Source organism: Podarcis erhardii (assembly GCF_964252035.2).
Source record: "Podarcis erhardii genome assembly, chromosome: 17".
Lineage (NCBI taxonomy): Eukaryota > Metazoa > Chordata > Lepidosauria > Squamata > Lacertidae > Podarcis > Podarcis erhardii.
The window spans coordinates 13,945,107-13,967,518 of record NC_138515.1 but is presented as its reverse complement, the minus strand read 5'-3'; the positions used below and the strand labels follow the sequence as shown (position 1 = coordinate 13,967,518).

Sequence of the window (22,412 nt, the reverse complement as noted above, 5' to 3'; positions counted from 1 at the left end):
ATCACATTTTTCACTTATTTGGGAAGATCTGTTCCTTTTTAGTAACCGGCCGCCTTCAGTGTTCCTTCTCCCTCTCCCTTTTGCAAAGCGCATGGCATTTTCTTCCAAAAGACACAAGCGAGCTTTCTTGAACAGATGTTGTGTTGACACAGCAACTGAGAACTGCAGTCAAAGTACATGTCACTATGAAGACTGTGTCGGTTGTTTTGTATGGATGAGTTGCTTTAAAGCAAGCAGATGTGCTTGGGTTTAATCTACATTATTTGCTTGTGGAACCTTAAGTCGTTCCAATGCCAATCTCATGTAAAAGTGGGGTCCAAATTAATGTGAGTGTTGTGGACAGGGTTGCGGACATCTGCCCAGATTTAGTTCCCGCAACAGCCATGGCTTCTTAAATGGGGGAGGAATTAGCCACACGCCCTGTGGGTTGTACCCAGCACTGTGCACAGAGGGTACCTTTAACGCAGTGGCACCTCCCTTTCTTCTCCTCTCCCTTTGCACCCTCTAAATCTGATCTGGAGGGTCCTTCAACTCTCTGGAGCAGATTTTGAGGGTGTGCAGGGGTGACGGCAGTTGCAGAGGAGAGGAGAGGAGGTGAAAGTTCCATTGCACAAATGAAGCCTGCCTATTACAAGTCAAGAAAGGCTTAACTGCCTTAAGATCTCCATGGAGAGCTTTCTCTGCAATTCTCTTTTGACAATTCGGTTGATAGAGTTGCCAAAATGGAAGCAAGGAAACAGTCATTCAAGAGAGTTACCTGTTTTTAGTGTTCAATGGTTAATTAACTATTGTAATAATGCTTCCTTTCTGTGAGTTTGAATTATGTGAATTTTCACTTCCACTCGCATTTTCATAATTGCAAATAATGTTTAAAAATGCAGGATATTGGAATGCAGCTCCCATCAGCCTCAACTAGCATTGTGGCTAAGGGTCAGGAATGATGGGAGTTTTAGTTCAGCAATATCTAGAGGGCATCCCATTGGCTAGGCTTGTTGACGATGCGTAATTTCCTGAGACGGTAAAATATTCATTTTCCATTCTGCTAATGTAGCTTAGATAAAGTAGATAAATGTATTAATAGCCCAGGATGCCGATTCAATAGAAAGGCAAACTGTTAGCCTGTCTAGTGAATTGGCATTCAGGGCCATGAATGAATTTAACTTATGCAAATACTGCATACAAAGCTTTTTATTATGTTGAAACTTTGCAATAGGCATCTACATCCATGCTCACTTTCATGGATTGAACGAGTTGTTGCGCGCTTTCTCTCGCTCTGTGTGTATGTGTATCACAAAGTATTACTGTGACTTCAATCTCACAATGCTTATTATTCAGTCATTAATTTACGTACTTGTCCGAATTAAGTTTTTATGCATTCATTGGAATAGCAGGTATTATGTATGTGAAGAATAAAGCAATAAGTGATTGATCAAATAATACAAAGAGCGTTCTCTTGAAAATACAATTCTGCCCGAGACATAATTAATCTGTGAATATATAAGTAGGGGGTTGATTGCAAAGTAATTAAAAGATCACCTTTACTTTCCCCTTTCCAGCTGCTGCCTATCTATTTCTGTCTCTCCAGGTTTTCCCTAGTTTACTATTCTCTTTTGCTAAACTAACTTAACACAGCCATGTGTCCTGTTCGTTTCTTTAAAAAACAAACACCAAAACCCTAGCATAATTGTTCTTTAAGCCATAGACTTTGCTGTTGCTCACAGATAAGATGGTTATGGATTACTGTACTATTGGCCTGCGTTACCATATTTTTCTGTGTATTGGACAAAGTTTTTTGACTCAAAAATCATGTCAAAAAACTGAGGTCGTCCAATATACGGATAGTAGCATGGGGGGGGGAGAGAAGCTGTGCACCGCCAGTCAGCCAGTTGGTGGGAGTGCGGCTCCCCCCGATGCTACAGCGAGCGGGGAGCGATCTGGGGGGTGCTTCCCGCTCACAGCTGCATGGGGGGGAGAGGCTCAACAACTTTGGGCCATCTCCCCTCATTTTCTTAAAATTAAGTCCCGCCCAAATGGGGGGGAGGTGGTCTTATACATGGGGGCGACTTATGGATGGATAAAATACGCTAGTTGCTATGTTAAGTTGGAAGCTGAAGTCGACACTTGCCCTGGTTCTTAGTGCCAGGCAAAGAAGTCAAACTCCTCGTCCGGCTGCTGTCAAAGGCTTTAATGCATAATACAGATCAGTACCTGGGCAAGGGGCAGGTTACAAGGTAAGGCAGGTACATAAATGGTATATATTTGGCCAGCAGCAGAGCATTTGCCCACACAGCCCAGGGTGGGTGTGCTCCCAAGGGGGGCATGGCGCAGAAGGTGCTCTCCCAGGCACGGGATAGCTGCTTGGGTGCCCAGGGCGGCGTGAGAGCCCTGCAGCCGGGGAGGAGTGAGCCGCCTATGGCGGACATTTGATGCGCTGCCTACCCGTGACTCCCAAGCCTCCACTAATCTGTCAAAATGAACGGCGAAGGGGGGAATGCTGCTGGCAAAGTGGCGCAGCTCCCCCCCTTTACCCTGACGATTCGGGGTAGGCTTGGGAGTCGTGGGCGGGTGGTGCGCCAAATGTCACCCCCCCCCCTCAGTGAGGGCACCCAGGGTGGTGGGCATCCGGGGTGGTCCACCCCCATCGCCCCCCTTCCTGTGCCCCTGCATTTTGCTAAACACAACTTGAGATGTTGATCCAACCGGTGACATGACAGCTGCATCTTCTTTTTGAAGAGCAGGGCTAGCACAGCATTAGTATAGGAAGTAGCCAAGTTTAGGGCTGGGCGCTATATTGTTCAAAACCAGCTTGAAACCCATATCACGATATCGGTTTCATAGTTTTTTTGTGACCTGGCAATATATCGCGAATCACAATGTGTGTTAGGGCTGGATGGTATAGATAATCCAAAACCCGTTTCAAGTCCATATCGTGATATTGGTTTAATGGTTTTTTTGACCTGGCAATATGTTGTGAATCGTTGCTGGCATGACGTTTGTTTATTCATTTTTTAAAAGAATCCTACTGAAGATTTTTAGTTCTAAAATCCAAAGGCGTTTATAAAAAAGGTAATAAAAAGCAATATATCAAAAAAAAGAAGAATACTGAAAAGGAAGAAAATACAAAATGGAATACTCATGATCGTTACAGAACACAATGATATAAAAAAGAGAAAGAGGGGGGGAAACAGAAAAAATAACTAAGATCATGGAAAAGAATAGACAAAAAGAATTCCCGCCTCCTTATCTGACAATTATTTGTAGCAACAGTTATTCAAAATATTTAACATACTCATTCCAGAATAGTTTTTTCCGGTCTGCAGGATGTAACTTTCCCCAAATTTATTTCACAAGCCCAGCCTTTAATTTGTAGTCACTCAGACAGTGCAATATGGCTGTTGTAAAGTCCTTCTAGTAATCCAAATTGATATTTATCCAGTTTCTATATAAAATTTATTGTAAAGCCCTTTTAAACAGTTGCTGGTGTCATGTTTTAAGGACAGCGCTGCTTCTCTTCTTCCACTGATGAGCATCTAGACTTTTATAGGTTTGGAATATGAGATTAGCGCTTGGTGTTTTGTTTTGTTTTGTTTTGTTTTGTTTGTTTTTAATAAGCAGCTTCACTTTCATTGGCTCTTTAGCGAGCTCATAATTTTGAACATGCCTTTCCAGAGCTTGGATTTAATGGGCTGGTTACAGAGCGATGCAGCAGCCTTGGGGCTTTGATGTTCTGGACTTTGCCATGCGCCCCATTGCTTCTGCCATTTCTCCCGATTTATAAAGAGGCTGCCGGTTGATTCCGTTCCTTGAAACCCATATCTCCTCCCATATTTGCAGAAATATCAAGAAATGGCAGAGAAAGCGAAAGAGAAGTTTGCCGCCGCCGAAAAGAGGCAGGAGCAGTTGCTCTTTGAGAACTCGCACTTTAAGACCATGTTGACTCAAAACCAAAAAGAGCACATGTCTCTTCTGGCGGCGTGCGCGCTGCTTTCTGGAGCCTTGTATGCGCTCTACAGTCGCTCGTGTGCCTTATCGACCCAAAGGGACTTCCTCCAAGATCAAGTCAACACCTGTGATGTTTTCAAGCAAGAGATCCGGACTCTGGCCAACGTTTTGTCCGAGGCCGAGGAAAGGAAGCCGAGCGACGGCCAGGTGAAGAAGCAAAAACATGGCGGCAGCATGATCCACCTCTTCCGCAAGGGCGTCATTGCCGTGCTGGCAGCCAAGAGGCTTCAGCTGTTGGGCCAGTCTTGCAGCTCCCTTTTCTCCTGGGTGGACAGCTTCAGAGAAGGCATAGGAATCTTAGTCTGTGCAGGAGACTCCAAGGATGTGCAGAACCTGTCAAGTAAGATAATCAGCCGGTGATTTATATGTTTGGTGTCAAACAGTACTTTCAGTACTTAAATAACAATTATATTATGCCAAGGCAATGGGGGACATAGGCTTTATAATTTGAGGGGGGAAATTAAGTTTAAGCTGTTAGACCAAATTTAGCGTGTTAATTAAAAGAGCCCCAAACCCCCAGAGACGGTGTTAAATACACAGGAAACACACACACACCCATCTGAACTGATGGTAAACTGAATCTGGATTGACTGTGACCCATTGCGGATCTGATTGTGTTTAAGAAATGCAGAGTACGCTTTTCATGTGGATTCAGCTCAGGCATAGGCAAACTCTGCCCTCCAGATGTTTTGGGACCACAATTCCCATCATCCCTAGCTAACACGACCAGTGGCCAGGGATGATGGGAACTGTAGTCTTAAAACATCTGGAGGGCCGAGTTTGCCTATTCCTGCTTCAGGTCTCCATTCCATGGTTTCTTGTTCCGTAGTATGGCATAGTATGATACCTGCACCTGGGCAAGCCATGGTTATCACAAACGAGATCCCTTCAAATCCAGGGTTTGTAAACCCGGTTCATCCTCTTGTTGTGTGAGCTCTGCTGGCTGGTTTTAGCCATGGCCGTTGCTTCTCCATGGTTAAAACAATCCGTGAAGGACTTAAAGCACGAGATGGGAGCGTGCAAGCCTATGGCACGTGTCTTAACCATGATTAGGAGATCAGGCTATTGTGTTGTCCCACGGAGCACTGTACCAATAAGATCATGGAAGTTGTTTTATGGTAACCACAGGGAAAGCTTTTTCAGTTGTAATCTATGGTTTGGCATATCTGAATTGAACTGCCATGAGATTAATAATTGGGACGTTTGCAGATTTTTAAGAGTTAGTGTAGCATGAGCGTAGCATAAGAGCACAGGAAGTTCCTTATCCCAAGTAAGGCCTCTGGTCCATCTTGCTCAGCCCTGTCTATCTGACATCAGCAATGTCTAGGCAACATGATGATACGCAATAGACAATCTTTTATCGAATTCCTTCAAACCATAACAAGTCAAAAATTGAAATCTTTAGTCTCAAAGTCTCTGAAAATGTTTAAATGAAGCAAGGTACCAGACTTTGTACGATGAAAGACAAGCTGTGAAGCTTTGTGTATTCAGCAAATATGATGTCCGGAACAGTGATTCCGGATATTGACTACTGTTTCGTAGAATTCTTTGTCAGCATGGTGGGAGGGTATAGAATTGCTTCATAAACCCATCTTATTTCGATTGAATGCATGTAAATGAAAAAATCAAATACTGTGGAACTGTGCTCATGTAATAATGTAGTCATTGTGTTTTCCCAGCCCACCATCATGTGCTCTACTTCTAACCTTCCCCGGGTTGCTAAAGGGTGTGAGCTACAGATTAGAAAGTCTCTGGGTTAAATGTCTCCTGATCTATGAGCTTCCTAAATGCTCTTGAACCACTGTTCTTTCAACTTCAGTTCCACATCTGCAATATTGGGGTAGTCGTGGCGACTAGACAGTGGGACGTTTTCAACCCTGTATATCTTATTTTTATTGAACAGCTTTGGGTTGGAGACATTACAGTGGTGCCTCGCAAGACGAAAAGAATCCGTTCCGCGAGTCTCTTCGTCTTGCCTATTAGCGGCTTAGCGGATTAGCGTATAAGCAGCTAAAACATGGTACAAACATCTTTGAGTAAATGTGTGGTTTTTGCAAATAGCCTCCAAATCTGAGTGATTGTTTAGCAATCTCCCTCGCCGCAAATGTGTTTTAATCTAATACTATGGGATACCATTGAATTGTTTTCACTTTTTTGTAATGCAGAGCAACAGAAGGAACACGTCCGTTCTCTTCAAGCGCTCAATTGGCTTACCAGTCCTAGTCTCCTTGCCGCTGTCCTCAGTTCAATGGTTGAGCTACAAGAAGTGGTTAACAAGACAGGTAACGTCTTCCGTTTTTTCTGCTGATCATATCCTAGTGTCAGGGGTTCAGGGAGAGAGACGCAGAGTGAGGGGGAAGGATTCCAGACTGACGAGGAAGAGGATGACAATGACCCAAGATTGTCCATGAGTCCGTCCAGTGAATCGGAGGACTCCCAAAAGGGAGCCCCTCTGGTCAAGCCAAGGGGAGCTAGAGGGGGAAGCAGTCAGGAGCAGGGAAACGAAGGGGGAACCCCCAGTGGGAGTTGGAGAGCGAGACCGGCTGCTCCGCTGGAACGGAGTGAGGGGGGAGGAGTGACCAGTGTGTCAGAAGGAGCAGAACAGGAAGCAGAGAGGGGAAGGAGATCAGGGCCAAACGTCCTGCCGGAAGGGGAGGAAAGTAGTATTGAGGGCAGTGTAACTGTCGAAGGGAAGGTCAGGAGCAACGTACGCGCGCCAAGTTCAAAATGGGAGGCGCGCGGAAATGAAGAGAGTCCTGGGGAGGAGCCTGGTCCCAAAGCCCGAAGGAGGGGGGAGGAGGCGGCAGAGGATTCAGCCTCTGGAGAGTCCCGAAGGGAGAGAACACAGGGGGGCAGAAAGACCCTGCGGAAAAGGAAAGAGAGAAAGAGGTGGACCAGTACAAGCCTCTTAAACTGGTGTCGAGGCGGGAGTGACTCAGAGGGGACTTCAGCGGTCTAAGGGTAACAGACGTAGGGTCACGGACCTCGGATGTAAAGCTACTAATGTTCTTCAATAAAAGCTTTTGTACATAAGCTGGAGTGGACTTTGGTCTCTTGTGAGCTGGGACCACGGGTGACTCTGACACCTAGGTATCTTGAATCTTCAAACAATACGTTTGGGGCAAATGGTACATTTTCCCTGCTAATTATAAGCAGTAAACTGTAGCATCTAGTCTGGTGGGGTGATCCTGTAGAGCCAGCCCACCATTGTACATTTCCAGGCACAATTCAAAGTGTTGGTGCTGACCTTTAAAGCCCTAAATGGCCTCGGCCCAGTAGACCTGAAGGAGCATCTCCACCCCCATTGTCCAGCCCGGACACGGAGGTCCAGCTCCAAGGGCTTTCTTGCAGTTCCCTCACTGCGAGAAGCAAAGTTACAGGGAACCAGGCAGAGGGCCTTCTCGGTGGTGGTGCCCGCCCTGTGGAACGCCCTCCCATCAGATGTCAAGGAAATAAACAACTATCTGACTTTTAGAAGACATCTGAAGGCAGCCTTGTTTAGGGAAGTTTTTAATGTTTTTGATGTTTTATTGCTGGGGTCGGCAACCTAAGGCTCATGGGCCACAAGAAGCCCATGGGGGTCATTTAACCGGCCCATAGACCCCTGCTGCAGGCTCGGTGACCCCCACCACCTGCCAGTGCACCACGCTAAACCGGCATGGAGCAGAGCAGAGACTGCCTTCCGATTAGCTGCAGGAAGTGTCCCATTAGCTGCAGGAAGATCCCAGAAATAGTACCTCAGGTTAAGAACTTTGCTTCAGGATGAGAAGAGAAATTGTGCGGTGGCAGCGGGAGGCCCCATTAGCTAAAATGGTACCTCAGGTTAAGAAGGGACCTCCAGAACGAATTAAGTTCTTAACCAGAGGTACCACTGTATAAGGTGGCTGAACATGGTCTTAGCTATATGCTGTCAAGGATTTCAGATCCAACAAGGCAGAAATTGTTAACTGGTTGCCTCAGCATCTCGACTGTCCTTGGTATGTGGATACTTCTGCACTCTGGTGACGACCATGAGATTGAATCCACTTACGCCATTGCTTGTGGTCCTCAGCCAGGGGTTGCGTTTCCCTGAAGCTGGTGTGGCACATCTCCCGAGCCACATGCTACAAACCATGAGAAAATACTAAACATCTTCAGGTAACAATTGCAGCATGCACCCTGATTCAAGGAACAACACAATTGTTCCACGAACTCAAGGGAGCTTTGGGGTTTAGCTTTCTTAAACAGCAACCAATTGTGCTTGACCACATCTTTTGACTTCCAATCAGTTTAATATGGCTTGGTAGTCCAACAAGAAAGAAAAATCCTGTTGGGTCTATCGAGTTCCACGGCTGCACCCAAAGTATCTCTTTGGACCCAAGGCTTAGAATTCATTTTTACATGAGTGTCGACATTTAGCCAGTTATAACAGTGGCGCTTAGAGGAAACAAGCGTGTAAGATTTATTTGAACGTATTGTGATCACTTGGAGATTAAGCTGAGTTTTTGAACTTTTGGACACACAAACATTAGTAAAGACTCAAGTCCTTCCTTCTTGTTCTGTTTTGCTAAAAAGCAAAGGAAAAAACAAAACACCAGACATCCTTCCCGTTGTCACTGGAGTAATCTTTGTCACTTTTCATTGGTTTTTGCTTCATTTGTTTAATAAAGACTTGCTTGCTCTTTGCACTGTAACTGTGTTTGTGCAGGACAATTCTCACACGCTCATCACCGCATAAATTATTTAGTGCTTTTACTGTAATTCCTTGATAGTCTGTGGCCAGGTACTCAGAGTATATATATTCTTTTCCCTCCGGTTATAGATACAGCAGAATGCAGTACCATGTGGAATTGAATTGTATTCTCATTTCACCTTTCAAAGCCGTGAATGATTCTATCCCCGCACATTTCTTTGTTTTAGTCAGAACCATTATTCATTAAAATTTAATCAGAGGTGATGCTTTGCTTTTAGAAACTGTGTGCTTTCCCATCCTGGAAATATTTTTATTTTCTTAAAAAACCTCTCTGGCAATCTTGGGGGGTGGGGGAAAGAAGACTGGTATAGCATTAGCCCGAATGTTATGTGTATATATAAAGTTCAGACTTCTAATTTTAAATAACAGAGATAGAATACAATGCATTATGTAGGGACGTGAGTGGCGCTGTGGTCTAAACCACTGAGCCTCTTGGGCTTGCTGATTGGAAGGTCAGCAGTTCGAATCCCTGCGACAGGGTGAGCTTCCCTTGCTCTGTCCCAGCTCCTGCCAACCTAGCAGTTTGAAAGCATGCCAGTGCAAGTAGATAAATAGGTACTGCTGTGGCGGGAAGGTAAATGGCATTTCCGCACGCTCTGGTTTCTGTGACGGTGTTCCGTTGCACCAGAAGCGGTTTAGTCCTGCTGGCCACATGACCTGGAAAGCTGTCTGTGGACAAACGCCAGCTCCCTCAGCCTAAAAGCAAGATGAGCGCTGCACCCCATAGTCGAATTCAACTGGAGTTAATCATCCAGGCATCCTTTACCTTACAATGCAGTCTATCAAATGTTTTTATACCAATGGCACTTGATAATTCAAACTACAACTCTGGCCAAGAAAAAATAAATGGAAACAAAATTAAAACCATAGTCTGGTTTCACCAGCCTCTACATACCCCAAACCTCTGATTCCACATCATGGCTAAGAGCCCCCCACAACTATTTTTACATGCCCAATGGGGGTTTAATATGCACTGCTCGAAGAACAGCCCCTCTATCCTGCCCCATGAAGCATATTTCTGAAACCAAGGGGACTTTCAGTGTAATATGACATGTGAGCTGTCATTATCAAAATGATTTTTTTTCCTAAATAAAAAAATCCCAGTGGGGATTATATCCTGGGGGGGGGGGGGCGTACCTGAAGTAGTTATTTGGAACCGTGCCCAGGCGCAATGTTGATACAGAGAAACCAATGATGGTCTTACTGTGTCACATAAAGTACTTTGATTCCAGTTGTATCCTACTTTATATTAGTTCAAGTGATCCTTTGGCTGCAGATGAAAATAATATTTTTGGAGTAGTACTCCTATTCTATTTTGCCTGAAATCCTTTGTTTTTGTTCTCACAAGCAAAGGGGAGAAAAAAAGATGGCTTGCTTTAAAAATGTGCCTCGATAGGCTTTTTGCTTTAAACTTCAGAACAAATATTTTAATTCTCTGCAGCAACAGGAGATCTGGTATTCTCCTGAATGTAAATAAGCTCTGCCATGGTTGTCATCTTACCCTGATAGTATCGTAAGACAAGTAATGACAGATTAAGACCTGACTTGCAGAGGGAAAACTAAATTACAAGACTTTTATTAAGGCATAAATAAACCTATTAACCGTTATCTGGAATACCAATTAGTAGTAGGAGCACTGACAATTTTATTTATCAACATTAAACACAATTATTAATTACAGACCTGACGAATCTAGCAGTAAGCAGAACATGTTGGGTGTGCTGGGGCCTTAGGCCCATTATATGAGAAGGATGATTACCAAAATCCATTGGGGAAATAAGTAATTGTAGTTGTAAAATTTTAATTGCCTTGGAATAAGGTAAATTATATTCTCTTGTCTTGGAATATAAATAGTGTGGCATTAAGGTACCAAGCCTCAGTAGTTTTAAGCAGCAAATGATTTAGACATCTAAGCTGTCAAGAAAGAACGGAAAACAGTTATAAATTTGCTTCAGCGACTTACCTTCTACTTTTGAATCTGTAACACATTCACTGATATTTATAAACGGTTATTAGTCTGCTTATCCAACAGGTCTGGCGTGTCATATATTGCAACCTGTGGATTAATGCAAGGAAGACGAAGAAAAAGATGCACTATTAGAAGAGAGCAAAAGACCAATTCTCATTAGCAAAGCCATTATTTCTCCTGTGGCAATGTCTGTCCGTGCATATGGATGTACATTTTCACCAGAAGTTGAGAGAATTGTTTGTCGTGTGCAAATGTGGAATTGGAGAGATTCTCTTTCGTCCACCAGAATTGCCCTGTTGCAGATTGGTGTTAGCCAACATAATTTTTATCTAAAGAGTTACAGTGAACCATGTCCCAACACGGAATCAAACAATTACCTATGTAGACAATAGACTACTCCTCCTCTTGGAGTATTTTGGGGTTGGTTGGTCTACACAGCATTTTATGTAGAAGTTTTTGGGGGAAACCCTCTGCAAGAAACAGTGGGATTCTGTTGAACAATCATGCACTAAGGAGCATGAGCTGCAAAGCCTCCAACATTTCACAGATGAAAATAGGGACATCCTATTCAATAATAATAATAATAATATATGCTGACTGGGTTTCCCCAGCCACTCTAGGCAGTTTCCAACATATATAAAAACATAATAAAGCATTAAACATTTTTTTAAAAATCCCTATATAGTGGTACCTCGGTTTTTGAGCATCTCAGAAGCCAAACTATTCGGAACCCGAACGCCGAAAACCCAGAAGTAATTGCTTCCGTTTTCAAACACGCCTCAGAATTCGAACAGCTTCCACTGTGTGTTTTTCTGTTTTTCCCATTGACTTTGCCAACCACCCTTTGCACCTCAGTTGTCAAACGTTTTGGAAGTCAGAACTGTCTTCTGGAACGGATTACGTTCGACAGCCGAGGTACCATTGTACAGTGGTACCTCGGGTTAAGTACTTAATTCATTCCGGAGGTCCGTTCTTAACCTGAAACTGTTCTTAACCTGAGATACCACTTTCGCCAATGGGGCCTCCTGCTGCTGCCACGCTGCCGGAGCACGATTTCTGTTCTCATCCTGAAGCAAAGTTCTTAACCTGAAGCACTATTTCTGGGTTAGCGGAGTCTGTAACCTGAAGTGTATGTAACCTGAAGCATATGTAACCTGAGGTACCACTGTACTGGCCTGCCTTCAGATGTCTTCTAAAGGTTGCATAGTTACTTGTCTCCTTGGCTTGGAGGGGTTTCATATCTCCATACCCTCCAACATTTTTCTGATGAAAGTAGGGGCGTCCTAAGGAAAAGCAGGACGTTCTGGGATCAAATCAGAAACCGAGACGGTTTCTGTAAATCTGGGACTGTCCCTGGAAAATAGGGACATTTGGAGGGCCTGGAATTACTCAGAATTATCAGCAGGTTTCCTCAGAAGTAAGCACCTCTGTGTTCCATAGGATTCAGTCTCTAAGTTGCATAAAACTGGAACCTTTGGTTATTTCCATATTGGGGGTATGGAGTTCTGTATTGTGTTTCACTGTTTCCTATACGAAGCACTTCCATAATTTATATGTACTCAGTGGGAGGCAGGCCCAAACCCACTTGTTTAATGGATTTTGCTTCTTTCCCTTCTCAAGATCTGAATTCGTGGCTTTCCGGACATTTGCTTATCAGTGCGGCAAGGAATTCTTTTTCAAAACTCATGGACAAACTTTTCATCATGATGGAGTTTGCCGTATCAGACGGCCGCCAGAGCATTACCTACATCGAGAAAGACACCTTGGTTCAGAGATTGGCTCGCGGGCTCCATAAAATAAACGCTCAGGCTCTTAAAGCGGACATCAATGATAGAGCCCCCGCTACGGTTTGTATGAAAGCAATTAGCATACAACAGCTACTGTGCTCGGAGAATTTGCTTTCAGGTGGCTGTGGGTTTTTTATTCTCTGCCTCGCAATACTTAGTTTGTGTAGCACCAGAGTGTTCTGCCTTAAAAGTAAAATTGGAAAATTACAAGAAAGGGAGTGTATTTTTCAAACCGTATCTAGCTTTGATATTCTCTCTCTCTTTCTTTCTCTCTTGTTTTTAAAAACAAAACAAAACTTCGTTTCCAGTCATTAGCACTCAAGGCAAGGCACAATCTTCTTTTTAAAGAGCAGTCCATGATTTTAATTGTAAAAGTGCTTTAAGTATCACTTATTGCATACTTGGGTTGTGCATTACTACAAAAGTGCATGTGCTATATATACAAAAATACGATAAATGTTTCCTCAACATGGACCTCTGCCTTGTTTTGAGTTTTGGAATATATCCTCTGTTTGTACATATTGCTTCAGGAGTATGCAATAGTAGCTTTCAGAATGTTTCACTTTTCTGGGTGAATTCAGAAAACATGCTTCATTTTAATTTCCCCATGCTTTAAGTGCTATTGATTTATTGCCTAATCAGCGCAGCTAACAATATTGTTTCCTCTCTCCCCCCCCCCTTTTTACTACCAGAAAAGCATAGCATTCTTGCAGAGGCAAATATTTGAATTTACACAAAGGCTACATACAGCAGAAGTGGAACGGCGGTCACTCCGCTTAGAGCTGACAGAATTCAAACGGAATTTGAATGAGATGAGAAACGAGGCTGACAAAGCCCAGAGCCTGCAAGAGCAATTAAATGCATTTAAGCAATCTGTAAGTATATTTGATTTAGATGGGGGGGGGGGAATAACCCTCATCTAAAGGAGAGGTTTCCTTTTGCTCCGTTTTCACTCAGCCTTCCTTAGAAAACCAAATAATAAAATCCATCTATTCTTGCATTCTCTCTCTCTCTCCCCCCTTCCTTCCACTCTGCCCATGCTCACACAAAAACCATGTCTTGTAAATGTCTCCCTGCTGTGATTCAGGTATATTAAAAGCGGAGAAACAAGTGGTTCTTTCCATATGATTAGTTCCTTATGCTGCAAGATAAAATAGGTTGAGTAAATAATGATGTTTGATCTGTCAACAAAGCCAATTCCCTCCTCCCCGCCTCCAGTTCCTTAAATATTATGCTTGTGCTGCTGGAGAAGTGAAGTCTAAACGCTAAAATTGCATGTTAGCATCACTCAAGCAAAGTGATCTATGTATTCATTCTGCTTTCCTTACCAGCCACGTCGCTACCAACTGTTGAAACGCTCAACGGAATAAGTGCTGTTTCACATTTTATAAGATACCTATGTGTCGAGACACTTCCGTGTTAGCACATACTGATCTACGTTAGAGTAACCCTGTTGTACGACAGTCACAATGAGGGTTGGGGGGATAGGGAGTGCGGTAGCTGTGGGAAGCCGTGGGAAATGGCAGCCATTCATGGGATTCCCAGAAGGTGTGTTTGTAGTGAAAGTTCCACGTGTGCAGTTGTCACCAGTGGCAACCTGACCTCGTGTTAAACATTAATTTGGAGTGTCTCCCACACCAAAATTCTGTAACGGGTGAAAAAAGCCTTCAGGGGCCTGGTGGTCTTGTCACTTCCTCAGTGGTCTGTAAAGGCTTGGTGGATCTGTAGGATTCATTCAGCTCGTTAGTTGCCTTGACCATCTTTCTTCCCTTTGAGAAATAATGTAATTTCTTAAAGAAAGGAAGGTGGTGCATTTTTTAAAAAACAACAACAACAAGGAAAACAAGGAAGTGTAAAATGCATACAAGATAGTAATTGCTTTACCTCAAACTATTTCACATGTGTTCATTTCTAATATACCTGATTTTTGGTATTCTTCCCCCCCCCCCATTAATTTATATCTGGCACATATGTAGAAATCCCCCCCCCACTCAGTAGATAGAGATGGGGAATTACTCTTCTGTATCTTGACCTCAAATCTTGGATCTTGTCCCAACTTTAACCATAGTTTTTAATTAGACAAAACGGGCTCTACCCTTTATCTGTTTTGGTTTATTAGGTTGTCTTTTGCAATATTTAAATTGGCAAAAGTGCATGGGCACCTGTTCTTTTTCTTTTTCTTTTTTACTGGAACAGTTTATTTTGTCCTGTTAAATAAGGCAAGGTGTTTCAAACTCAAAACAAAGAACTTCCCGTATTATACTCTAAAGGAACATGTAATAAAAAGTTGCCTTCATACATATACAAACTAAGGATTCCAATCCATTCTAATATGTACAGTACTAACCAGACAAATCTCTGCAAAAGAGAAATTTCAAGTTGCATTGGGTATGATGTGCTAACTTCATTAGAAAACATTAAAGCGACTAACTTCACATTTAAGTCTCACACAGAACCGACAGCAAACACTTGATTTAGGGTGGTAGGAAGAAAAGATGGCAGCTTATGTGTTTATGGACCCATCAACCATGAGAATGAGATTTCACAAGTATATGAATACCTTGCTTTAAACACTGTTTGCTCTGGACAGCATTCTTTCAGAACAAGTCCCTAAAATTACAATCTGGGTGATAGATGGAGGGATATATTCCTGCAGAAGAATTCAAAATGAGAGCCGGAGTCCTTGATTAGGCTGAATTTATGGAAGATGGCTTGCTGATGCTGAAGTACAATAGCAGGATTGCTTTCTTCCCCCTAAAACATTTCACATATTGCAGTCATTGGTCTTGGCTTGGCCTGTATGTATGGCTCTGAGCTTAGGCGTTATGTTTGGAACAATGTAGGTACCTTTGTTCAAATCAGCTCCTTTCGCAGAAATAATTTTCTGACCTCTTTTTGATCAGGAAAAAAAGCTTCCCTTGCGCTTGTACTTCCGCACCAGGTTTCCAAGGGAATCTGGCGAATAAATATCGCAGGGCAATTTAGCACGGCATAATGGTCCCGACTAAGACAAGATCTATCGAGTGTTTTTCAAACTTTTGCATTAGAATGTTGCATATTGGCAAGTGGGAACGCTGAGAGTCGAGTGTATAAAACAAAGCCGCTGTTTCATGACAGGACACAATTTATTTCCTTTATCAGAAATTGATCACCCGCGAGAGGTTTGAAAGTGCATGTGAAGAACTAAATAATGCATTGCTACGAGAGCAGCAGGCACAAATGCTTTTGAACGAACAGGCACAACAGCTTCAGGAGCTGCAGTATAAACTGGAAGTGCATTCCTGCGAAGAAGCAGACAAAAACCAAACTCTAAGCGAAGCTGTAAAGGTAGGACCTGCCTTTCAGCATCTAAATGAAGATGCTATTTTCGCCTCAGTGCAAGACTTGGGTTTTGCAGCGCTCAGGAGAATACCTGATGGAGAGCACGTTCAGGCATTTCAGTGTGAATTTGGGTTTCCAGGTGGGAAGGTATCCTGAACCCACTTGAGTAGAGGAAATGCTTTGACCCAGAGGGGATTTAGGAGAGCACGACAGATTCAACCCGCACTGGGTGCTGAGCCGAGAGGGTGCCATAGTGCCGGTTTTACATACAGTGGTACCTCTAGTTATGAACTTAATTTGTTCTGGAGGTCTGTTCTTAACCTGAAACTGTTCTTAACTAGAGGCGCGCTTTCGCTAATGGGGCCTCATGCTGCCGCTGCGCCGCCGGAGCACGATTTCCGTTCTCATCCTGGGGCAAATTTCTCAACCAGAGGTAACTCTTCCAGGTTAGCGGAGTTTGTAATCTGAGGTGTTTGTAACTCGAGGTACCACTGTATAAGCTAAACAAGCTATAGCTTAGGGCCCCGTGGGCCCCCCAAAAAAAATTTAAGGGGGAAAAACCTGGATGTACATTTCCAAAATATAAGATAAAAAATAAATAAAATAAAACCTACCTACAGCAACAGTGTTTTGTATTGTGTAGGCTCCTATGATGTAAGTCATGGACCCCGCCTGCTAGCCTGCTCCCTAAAATATCACTGGTTTGCTCATTTCTATATATAGGGTGCCTACATTCTGCATGTGCTTGAGATACCTGTTAGGTCCATAAATTACCATATAGCACATGTTCAACACAAAAAACAGTGGCAATTTGTTGTTGATAAATGACAGCTGGACATCTAAAGGGCCCCATTACCTTCAGTAGCTTAGGGCCTCATCAAACCTAAATCCAGCCCTGCCTCCGTGCGCCCATTGTAAGGTGGGGGTATTTTGGCGTTGGTCAGGGGCACAGCTGAGATTTTAAAGCCCAAAGTCCACAGTTGCTTTGACCCCAAATGGACAGCGGTATATTGCCCCCTCTTTAAAAATTAAGGAATTTAAGCCCGCGGAAGAAAATAATATGCAGTTTCTGCCTATTCATGTGCTCAGGAAAGGAACAGAAGCTCGGTCCACTCCAGCAAAATGAGCACAGGGAATTGTGCTTAGGAGTTCACCTCAAACCCAGTTTCCTTCTTCCAACAATTGCCATAGCACCCTTTACACAAGCCACGGAGTGGTTTGCAACAGAGTCAAACATTCATATGCAATTGGGCCATGCCGCCCCCCCTCCCTGCCCCCCCTGCCCCCCCCCCCGGCAGCATGCAACAGGAGCTGGTGATGGTTTTTCCTTCTGTGTTAAAATTAAATGTGCAGGGCCGCAGAAGGTTCATTGCTGCGACTGTGGAAGCCTGAGTACAGCCTGTTCAACAGTGAGAATGCTACTGTTTCTGGGACATGAGTGCCACTAATAACATGTTTTTGTGGTGCAGAGATATAATGAGACTCTTCGCTGTTTTTCGCCCATTGAAAAAATGGATTCTGAATCCATCCATATGAGGAAGATACTTAAGATGCCTTCACTATTAACACTAAGCCAGACCATGGTTTAGTGTGAACCTATGGGCTCCCAGGGAGGAGACTGCAGCTGCTTTGCTTGTCCCCAGCAGCTAAGTTGAGATTTGGCATATTGCATTCTCCAAACGAAAAGGTAAAGGGACCCCTGACCGTTAGGTCCAGTCGTGGCCGACTCTGGGGTTGCAGCGCTCATCTCACTTTATTGGCCGAGGGAGCTGGCGTACAGCTTCCGGGTCATTTTCCCAGCATGACTAAGCCGCTTCTGGCGAACCAGAGCAGCGCACGGAAACGCCGTTTACCTTCCCGCTGGAGTGGTACCTATTTATCTACTTGCATTTTGACGTGCTTTTGAACTGGTAGGTTGGCAGGAGAAGGGACCGAGCAACGGGAGCTCACCCTGTCACAGGGATTCAAACCGCTGACCTTCTGATTGGAAAGTCCTAGGCTCTGTGGTTTAACCCACAGCACCACCCGCATCCCTTGTCCAAACATAGATCATGGTTAAGTTATCTCCCCCGTGATTATGAGATACAACCGAGAAGAAACCTTGGCTAAGCTCGTGGCTAAGGAGAAGAGAGCTTAGCTGTGAGTCTTACGTGAAACCTTGGCTTAACTGCTGTGCTGAACTAAGAGGAAAGAAGCAAAAAGGATGCACATTTCTCTCTGAGAGTCCTAGTAAATTTTAGCTTACCAGGCTGTGAGAACCAGGCCTCAAGTTCTGCAAGCATTTATTTCTTTCAATTTGCTAACGAAATGCTTCCTGTGAAACGTGATCAACATGAAAAAAGTAATCATAAATGTACATAATGTGCAATAGAAGTGCCACATAAACCAATTCATACATGTGCAAAATACTGGAGTGACATATGTTGATGATTTGTCAGTTTCCCTTTTTGCAAAATCACAATCAAGAGTTTTGCAGTGATTCCAAAGAATCCACGATTAAAAGGAAATGCTAATAAAGGCATCCGAGAATATAGTTTACAGTTGCACGTTGACCGCTTTGGTTTGGAAATCATGCAACATATATTAACAATTACGCCACATTACATTCTATTGCTCTCATCAAGAAGTTTAAAACACCCTTGATTAATTTTGAAGCTTTATCAGTTTTGATTATAATCCCATATATTTTTTATCTACCCAATGGCATATACCGTAGAGACACGCATGCTTGCCAATTATGTTTCAAGGTCATTCAGAGCTAAGCACTGTTCTTAGATTGTTGCCTTTATTAGGTGGTAAGAGATAGTCCAACTGTCTCCATTTGCAAAGAAAAAGAAGACTTGGTGCTTATGGGAACAGAATCTATACTGTTTTAGAGCTTCATGGTAATTTGAGCTTTCCCTATCCTCTAGTACTAGAAACATCTACTTCTTTCTAGAGTGTGTGGTCATTCATAGCATATAAAAAGTACATTTGTAGGTGCTATTTCAAGAGAAATTTTTTGGTAAGTTGTGTTGATTTTAAATATTTTTAAATACATAGATTTTTTCCAGGAGGCCACTCAAAGCACACCATCAGTCATAAAAAAAACTTTAAAATATATATAATATATATAATATATATAATATATATAATATATATAATATATAATAATTAAAGATAAAACACCAAACAGCAGAATTCAGAAAAGGAAGCAGCAAAACCCAAGCAAACTATGCTAAGGGGACCCAATTGTTACAGCCCAGGTTCTGAAATAATTCCATCCTAACTAGTTATCGGAAGCCTCTGGATAGAGGAGCCTGATAGGATGTTCAGGGGCAAAGAATTCCTCAAAGTCGATGGGCACAATCTACCAGGCAAAGTTGCTCCTTTGGTTTCAGTGATCATTTCCCACTGAGATAAACTAAATATCTGCAGCATTGCCTGTTCAGTTGGGCCCAACAATTAGCACAAACATTCCCCCCCCCAAAAAAATCTCATAACAATTATTAAGATCAGCTGGCAATACTCTCTAAAATTTATCATCGATGTGTTAAGTTAGGACAGCAAGGATGCATGTAAAAGTTCACTGTGCTTATCCTTTAGCTTTGGAATACAGTGGTACCTTGGTTCTCAAACGCCTTGGTTTTCAAACGCCGAAAACCCGGAAGTGAGTGTTCTGATTTTCGAATGTTTTTTGGAAGCCGAACGTCTGATGCAGCTGTCAGCTATTGTTTCCGGGGCACTGCACCAATCAGAAGCTGTGCCTTGGTTTTCGAACATTTTGGAAGTCAAACGGACTTCTGGAACGGATTGAGTTTGGCACTTTTGTTTTTGCTATTTATTTTGCGTTTTTTATTTTTGAGGCTTTTTCAGTTCATTTGTTTTTGTGACTATGTGGAACCCAGTTCAACTACTGACTGACTGCAGAATGGATAAAAGCCCCCCATCCAAACAGTGACTATCATCTGTATAATGATATGAACTACAGAATAACAGAATGGAAGATGATTGATATTATAGCAAACTGAAAAATTATCACTGTTCTTTCCTTTTCTGATCTTTATTGTTGTTGTTTTTCGATTTGTAATGCAAATTCTACGTTATGTATCTTTTTGAATTCATCAAATAAAGGAAAATGATTGGCAAAAAGCAAGCAAGCAAGCAAGCAAGCAAGCAAACAAACAAACAAACAACCAAACAGTGACTATCCTCAGTGCAGCTAAGAATATATATATTTTTTAAATTTATCATCTCTAATACTGTCTTATTTTATAGTACAGTGCATTGATTATTGCTTTCATTTTATGGATCAATGGTGTTGTTAGAGAGTAACATTCATGTTAAATTGCTGTTTTAGGGGTTGTTTTTAAAAGACTGGAACGGATTAATCCGTTTTGCATTACTTTCTATGGAAAAGTGCGCCTTGGTTTTGGAACGCTTTGGTTTTGGAACGGACTTCCGGAATGGATTAAGTATGAGAATCAAGGTACCACTGTACTGTTCCCCCGGTGAACAGCCACTATTTCCCATAACGTCTCACGTATGAGCAGGCTTTTAGTGGCTCAATATGGCTTTTGGGGATTAGGGTGCAGTTTTAACACTTGTGAGTTGCGTGCATGGAACGTAGGGAGCCGAGTTAGACCTTTGGTCCATCTTTCTCAGCGCTGTCCACACTAAGTCATAGCAGCCTTCTAGGATTTCAAAACTGGGTCTGTTTCAGCCCTGCATAAAAGATGGGAGTTGGACTTGGGACGTTCTACAAGCAGATCAGATGCTCAGCCATGACTGCCTTATTCCATAACATGTAATGTTCTACTTAGCACTACCCAGTTAAAGAATTAACAGGTGCTGTGAGCGTTGAAGTAGCACACAGCACAACCTTAAAAGTAATGCAGCCTGGAATTTTTTATATGCTAGATTTATTTGCACGGAAGGCTGCATAATTTTAAGAATACTCAATCTGTCACCAAGGGCGTTTGAGACTTGGCAGGTGCGATAATGCCGATTATTGTGTTCTAATGTGATAACATATTTTTTTGGTATGCTTTCAAAGAGGTTTGATGAAAAGGCTAATACTCAAGTAGAATAACTGTGAATATGTTTGGTGTACATTCAGAAAATGAATCTGAAGCTCTCATTCATCGACTCCCACGAGTGTTGCCTTTTCTTTCCCCCCCAGAGAAACCGGCTAGATTTAGAATACTCAAAGGGATGATGATGTTTCCCAGCAATCGTGTTGTCACTTTGGCAAGAAGGAGCAATTCTAAACACTGTATCTATTAAATTAAAAGCTGTTGTTCATTAAAGAACATAATGTAGCTGATTATTCATTAGTGTACAAGTTAATAGTAAACTGTTAATCAAATTTATCATGTTAAAGCAAGCTAGAGAGAGAGAGATCCCTTCTGAATTGTTTGGAGACTAAATTTCATAATTCATTAATTACTTAAAGGCTTTAGTTGTTTAAAAAGTTTTGTATAATGTATATTCTCAGCGACTAAATAATTTATAGAGGCTGGATTTTAAGCTGGAATTTACACCTGCGCTTCCTTCAGTAACACAATAATTCCTGGAACACTTTGATTTTTTTTCATTCATAAAAAAACCATTAGTTCACATGCAACATGACAATGCCTTTTAACAAACATTTTTTGATAATTATCTTTTTTGCATATCTACAAGAGAATGGAGCAAGATGCATCCTTTTATGTGTTTATAGCGCCTGGGCTAACTCTTTAGAATTTTGATTTGAAAAACCTGGGACAGTCACTAACCCACGTGCCACAACCCTTCTTGTTTCCTGCTGCGCAACAGTTCTAGAAAAGTATTGCTCTTCTTTCTCAATTGGAGCACCTTTCACAAAGTTGCATCTCAGGGACGCTTTTGACATAATTGATATCCCAGGAATGACTGCTGGAAACATGCCTGTGAATCCATGTGCACGATGCCTTGTTGGAATGTATTATCCTCATAGCATGCCGAAAGGTTGGATTCTGGTCTTGGATCAATTTTTAAAATGTAGAAAGTTCTCTTAGTCCTCTCATTTCCCCTTCTTCCTTTTTTAGAGGAGTGTAGTACATTGTGTGCAAATCCATAAGTACTTTATTTTTAGCTCAAGGGCACATGAGACAGTGTGCGACATAACCCTATGTATTTTACAACGTCGTCTGCTTCATGTAAACAAATATCAAATGGTATCTTAAATACACATACAGTGGTACCTCAGGTTAAGTACTTAATTTGTTCTGGAGGTCTGTTCTTAACCTGAAGCACCACTTTAGCTAATGGGGCCTCCTGCTGCCGCCACGCAATTTCTGTTCTCATCCTGAAGTAAAGTTCTTAACCTGAGGTACTATTTCTGAGTTAGCAGAGTCTGTAACCTGAAGCGTATGTAACCTGAAGTGTATGTAACCTGAAGCGTATGTAACCTGAGGTTCCACTGTATTAGATTTCAATTATAGCTCCTAATTCTTTTCTTTTTTCATTAGTCAATCAAAGGTTCTGGTATTCCTCCTCCAAACGTTTGCAGAGATTTCATTTATTGTTTCTTTCTTTCTACTTCTACTCTGCCTTTCATCAAATGGTCCCAGGGTGGGGCACCGAATTACCATATGTACAG

General features: G+C 42.5%; 1 protein-coding gene across 2 annotated transcripts in view; it reads left to right on the top strand.

Annotated features, from left to right (window-relative positions):
- Nucleotides 1-22,412, top strand: part of CCDC171 (coiled-coil domain containing 171) — a 199,105-nt gene that overhangs the window by 71,651 nt on the left and 105,042 nt on the right. For both annotated transcript variants that reach the window (XM_081844815.1, XM_081844814.1), the window contains 5 exons: nt 3,835-4,342; nt 6,168-6,284; nt 12,324-12,550; nt 13,183-13,365; nt 15,632-15,817. In XM_081844815.1, coding sequence (XP_081700941.1) covers nt 3,835-4,342; nt 6,168-6,284; nt 12,324-12,550; nt 13,183-13,365; nt 15,632-15,817 — 1,221 coding nt within the window. The remainder of the gene's footprint in view (nt 1-3,834; nt 4,343-6,167; nt 6,285-12,323; nt 12,551-13,182; nt 13,366-15,631; nt 15,818-22,412) is intronic.